Consider the following 6,386-nt stretch of genomic DNA (forward strand, 5'->3'; position numbering starts at 1 on the left):
TGATCACCTGGAAATGATTAAAGCAAAATTACAAAAATATTTTAGTGAGATACCTCCCGGTGTAGTTGTGCCACTGCATTCGATGTTGCATTGTTAATTGACAACGTAACTAATGATACATGTATTTTGCAAGAAATACAAAACGTACATTTTCAAAATATGTTTGATAATTATTCATCAAAATAAGGTTTCACATCACGCATACACGAGTGATCAATGGCGTCGGGAACAACTGGCTCAACAAAGAACCCGTGGCTTAGAAATTTATATAAAAATTTGAGAAATGACAATAGTAAACGGGCTCGGAGTAACACTTCAAGTAGCAAGCTCGGAAAGTATACTGGAATGGATTTTTTCGTCCGCTAGAGTATGCAAATTTTGATAGTTTGGCTTGGTGAAAAGAAAAGGGTTCCTAATTTCCGTTTCTATCCGTCATAACCCATGATTTATTAAGCGTCAAAGATTCTACGGTAGCTTTGCATCGAATCTGCACATTTTCTACTACTGGCAGTGTTTTATCATTTACAAGAACAAGGTTGACTCCTGCGGTAATGAAAATGTGCGTTTGAAAGATCTCTAGCTTGGACGTGACAATCCAAAATGTTTCAACTCTCAATGACGAAATACAAATTGAGGAAGAATTTTAATTTGGAGGTGGAAACCGGATGATCGTCTTCAATTCCCAATGAAGAAATCGCATACGATTCATCAGTACACATAAGTGACGTCGATGATTAACACTACAAGAAGTTTAACACTACAACTCTTGAAAATTACTACGCCGAAGACCAAGAATAACTATAAAAAAATGTGTTTCATATCGTAATTTCTAAAAATTATGTTTTTAATGATTTATGTATTTGTTAATTCTAATGATTTTTTGTGGTTTATGATATGAATTTATCTTTATTTTCAAAAAAATAAATGAATGGAAAACTTGTACCTATACAAACTGGTCCCAACCCGAACCAAACCTAACTGATTCCATCTGTTTAGGTTTTAACACTTCAGAAACCAGTTCGGTTCCAACAACGAACCGGTTTTGAGGTCTTACCAGAAGCGCTTTCAACCCGAACAAGTTTAGGGATGGACGAGGAGGCGAAAGAAGGATGCGATGTGGGACAAAGTCCATGAAGCAAGGCTTTTGTCTTCAAACTTCATGGCAGACAAAGTGGTGGGTCCTCCTTCTCACATGCATATATTATACATATACAATTATAATATTTTTTAATGAGGTTTGTGAAGTTTTAGTGTTGTGGAAGAAAATGAGAGGTTTTGAGATTAGTTTGGAATATGATGTAGCGGTTTGTGGAAGTCAGCGTTTATAGATGCACGTAGAATCATTTTCTAACAATAAACATGAAAATGAAAATGATAGCTCGGTCAAATTAAGGGGGTGCCTTGATGGAGTGTACATTTAAGTTTTAATAGCATAGAACTTGCGCATTTACCTTATTGATGAATTTGTTCAAGGACTGAATCCTTGTCAAAGATAATGACGAGTTACATGGAATGATATTAACTCCTTGCAGCTGTTGGAAGCTGGTCCTGCAGGAGCTTCATTAATATGTTCTTCAGTGATTTGGGTAGCAGCTGCCTTATCCTTCTCAAACTCCCTAAACTTATTCAAGTATCTCATAACCGCATACGAGCAGTCATCGAACCCTAAAGATGCAAGAGCCCAACATAAGTCATCTCCGGTTATCGTCTTGCGATTATCCCTGCGACACTTTTCAGATGCCTCCCCGGTCACGAAAGCTATGAACTCCGAGGCGCACTCTTGCATAGTCTCCTTGGCTTGTTTGGAGATCTTGGCTGTGGGTGGCAGGATTTGTTTCATGATTCTGCCCACATTTGCTATGGGCAGCAGTTTATCATGCTCATTCATCATATATATCTTTTATCTAGATTTAGTCTCTACTCTCTAGATCTTTAAAACGCATGCACACATGTTACTTGCTTATATAGTGTACATGGATACCGGCCTGTTATGTACATGCGTGGGTATCTTCACATATATATGTATTGAAGTATTTTATGTGCGTTATAGATTTGCTGTTTGTCATGTTTGACGGGTCTCTTTAGGCCACATATATATTCTCTTGTGCTATACAGACGAATTTTAAATTAAAATATACAGCTTGTTGCCTTGCTTAAGAAAATTGAATATATAATAGAAGAGTACCAACTAGCAAGTGTATTTGTCTTCTTGGAGATCTAGAAAAGGTTTTAGCGAAATATATATATTCCCTATATGTGCTTGTTGTGCCACATCGGTAGGCATACGAAAAATGTATATGGGAGCATGGCACTTTTATGTGGGTACGTATTATACGGGTACATGCAAGTGGTATGTGGGCATATAAGTGCTTTGAAAAATTGGAATAAATCAGATGATAGAATTATGAGAATACGTTTAGCATAACTCGGAGTAAAATATGTAATAGAGAGGAAAACAATGACTAGCTAGGTGGAATAAGGAACTCTATTGATCTAAAACAGACTAACCCTAAACGAGTTAATCAGTTGTGATATATAAATCTAAAGATGCTTAAACGACAAAAAAGAGGATGACACTAACTAAAAGAGAATTATATGTGAATCACATTCCTTAATATGTATGTGTCCAAAGCTACTTAGGTCATCATTTCCACTACTCTATTATATTCCTGTCTCCTTGGTAACCATTTAAACTGCATACAAAAAGTGATGATGTTCTTAGTTTACTTTTGGGTGTCATGGTAAACAAATAAGATCTTGAGCTTGTAGTGCTAATAGGGCTACACATGAATTTAAAGTACTCTTTTCCAGCATGTGTTTCTTCTGTGCATTACTACATGAATACATGTCACTATTAATTTATAATTATTATTGTTATAACTTAACTTAAAGATTTTGCTGTTTTAACAGCCCATACGGATGACGTTTGATGGTCAGTCGATCCGCTTTGACAACTCTTGAAAACATTATTTAGCCTGCACCAACAAATATGATTATGAAAATTAAGTAAATGAAAAGATAACTATGTAAATTAGGCTATTAATTTCTCATGATTTCAGGGTAAGTTGTTTGGTCTTTCTAGTATGATCAGCTAATTGGATAAAGGTGAGCATACACCCTTTACCTATAAATTTTCTTATACTTCTTTAACACCAAAGTGTGTGGACCTGAAATGTCCACCAACATATGTGTACTTTTTCTAAATGGATATATGAAAATCAACATAGGCTTGCTTAGGGTTTTGTCCCTAAATATGGGAACAAAGAATTCCTTTAATAGATTTATATTAGGTTATAAAGATATGATCCTAGCTAGATGAGATTGCTATATCATATAAACTAATTATGTCAGCACATCACTTGCTAGCCACCTTTTAGTTGCACATACACAGCATGTGATTGGTGAAACAATTGTGACAATACCAATGAAACATAATTATGTATCTATTAAATGACTATAATACTAGATTTACGCATCCATTTAGAATTTCTTTTCTTAACTAATTAATAAAGCTCGACTATCTGGAGTAACTTAATAATAAAAGTTTGACTTATACATCACAGACAGCGTTTGGTAGTCCGAACCCATCATCTTCTGTTTTCAAAAAAACCCGTCACCTGTAAGCCCACTGTGGTAAAACCCAGTTAAAATTGGATTCAAACTTAAAGCCCTACGGTCTTCACCCAAATCTTCACTTCCACTCCAATGTCAGTTGAGCTAAGCTCATTGACACATCCCTTTAGAAATAATGATTTTGCATAGCAGTATTGTCAAAATTCCAAAATTTCTTTATGCGAATTGCATTACTATATAATAACATTAAAAACATCCAAACGATTACACTAAAAGAGTGGTCAAATCATAATTAGTAAACATTATGTTCTCCTATAGAAGATGCTCGAATTTGTTTCCCACGATTTCCTGTCATAACCTTTGAAAGCCACATGCCCCGGTGTAAGTTGGGATTTACATGATGATCCATAGGTTAAACAAGTGTTGACAAGGTCCACTAAGTTTTTAACAGATTTTCATGATTACAAAGCATCATGTCTTTAGAAAGGTTTAACTATTTTAACATGAATCATGTACACGCACTATTCTACATAAATCATGTAAACAAATTAATGTGCTAAATGAAATAATTGCCTTTGGTTCAAATTCCTGATTTGCAAAGAAGCAAAAGAGGAATTAAGTTATGTGTCAAAGTTTGTATCTTATTTACAGCTGCATAATATTCGATGAATTTGTTGTGTTACAATTTTTAATTTGATTGGCCGATTTTATTTAAAACCAAAAGAGAGACTATTTACAAGAGGCAAGTAGCCCAAATAAAAGAAGCGTAACAAAACACAATGCAACCCAACCGAACAACTAATTATAATGGAAAATTAACGAAGTTAAACCGACATCTTTTTAATCTTTTGCTCATTTGCTTCACCCATAAGAATGAGGTTGCCTTGATGTCAAATCACTATTTTAGAGTGCATGAAAGGCACGTTTTAAAAATGTTGTCATTTCTAGATAACCAAATCATCCAATACTTGGTAGCCAAGATAGATTTAACCGCATGACATGTCTCTTTAAACCGAAAGGGACGCTCTTAAAATTGTGACACTCGTCAATTTCGGGTCTTGTTTGTATTCGTTTTTGTATTTGTTTATTATATAAACCGACCCGATTTGTAAACCGAAGCTTATGTTATAATCAAAATGATGGATTTATGTTACAATATTGTTTCACACTTGTTGGGTCTTGAAAACATCCTACCTTTATTTTTATTTATTTATTTATTTATTTTATTATTATTTTTTTGTTGTTTTGTGTTTTTGTCTTGATCCATTTTGCATGAAAACTCTTGTGTCTCACACCCATATTTGACCACCAACATTACCTTATATATACCACCTTTCCTCTTCATTTTCCCTTGCTACAACTCCAAAAAAAAAAAAAAAACTCTCTCAAACATCAAAGATTCAAGGTTATCTTCTTAAGTGTTCTTGAAAGTTTTTAGTCTTTCATCTTAATTAGTTTATGTAGCCTTATTAATACTTGTTTATGGTTGTGCAACATATATATAATACACACCCCTTGTTTACCTTTGGTAGTTACTTCTCCGATTCCGGTCGGTGAGGTTTCGGACCTTATAAGGCAAGGCTTCATGGAGGACTTCGGTCCTTGATATATATACATCTCTATAACTTGTTCATACATATTAATCTTGCTTATTTTAGTTTGTTGTTCATGTTTACAAGTTCCATGGTTATGGGTTTTTAAGAGTCTATGCTTCGGTTTAACCGTAAATAGCTCTAAACCGTAAACCGAACTTTGTTACTAGTTTTGTTAAATAATTGTTTAAACATACTTATTGTTAGATATAAGTTTCTAAAAATCATTTTTACAAATTCTATGGTTATGGGTTTGTAGAATCTTACCTCGGTCTTAACCCTAAACGCGATCCGAACCGAAAACCGAACTTTTGTTTAAAGACTTTATTGTTAACTTTTGGTTGTAAAACTTAAAGTATTTTTTTTATTTGTACATTATTATACAAGTTTTTTAGTGTTTGGACATGTGGAAACCAAACCGATTCTTACTCGCTTAAGACACACAAGTGTGTTTTTTTTTAGTCATCAAGACTTGTATATTTCTTTAAAAATAGTTACAAATTGATTTTTAAATATTTTCTTAAGTACATGGAAATGTTGGATCCAACTTGATCTCATAACAAAGTTTGGACCGACAAAACCGAACACTCGCTTAACGTGCGTTGTTAGTTCTAAAAAAATGGAACTACATACTTAGTTAAGTCTTATTAAATTTTATTGAGTTATCTCATAACATTCAATATTTTGGAAAGTTGACTTTGGGTTTGACCAATTATCAAGACCCGAACCGACAACCCGAACACTCGATAAAAAAAAAACCGTTTTAGTATCTTTATTCCAAAGGGATTTGCATTCTTGCATTTTACCCACCTTATTACTTAACATAAGTTGAGTAAATATTAAGGTTAGATACTTTAACCCGGTTTCGAACAAACTTACATTTTTAAAGGGTTATTATTATAAATTCTTAAATAGTTACATTTTAAACCTTGAACTTTAATTATTTACATTTCTCAACATTTATTTTGTTTAAAGACCTTCAAGACAACCTTTCTAAATTCAAGACTTCTTTTCTTTTTAGGCATTGTGCGTTAAACTCGTCGTTCCGACAAATCTCCAAATTATCATCTTTCAAGTTTACTACTTGAAGGTGAGTACTTCATACCCCATTTTCCATCTTTTATTTTGGAGGTGACATTTCATACTTATTCAACAAAATGCTTTATATTTGAATCTTAAATCACAAACGTAGTTGTATACTTTACCTAAATAATTTCTCGA

The 6,386-nt window shown here is 33.5% G+C and overlaps 1 protein-coding gene across 1 annotated transcript; it reads right to left on the minus strand.

Moving 5' to 3' along the window:
- Positions 1 to 1,486: 1,486 nt before the first annotated feature.
- Positions 1,487 to 1,840, minus strand: LOC143567660 (nuclear transcription factor Y subunit B-5-like). Its single transcript, XM_077054029.1, has one exon. It carries the CDS (start codon positions 1,838 to 1,840, stop codon positions 1,487 to 1,489), a length of 354 nt encoding a protein of 117 aa, XP_076910144.1.
- Positions 1,841 to 6,386: the final 4,546 nt, after the last annotated feature.

This window comes from Bidens hawaiensis, unplaced genomic scaffold, assembly GCF_021521415.1.
Source record: "Bidens hawaiensis isolate Kalapana, Puna unplaced genomic scaffold, B.hawaiensis_p1.1 tig00023470_1, whole genome shotgun sequence".
NCBI classification, from domain to species: Eukaryota; Viridiplantae; Streptophyta; class Magnoliopsida; order Asterales; family Asteraceae; genus Bidens; species Bidens hawaiensis.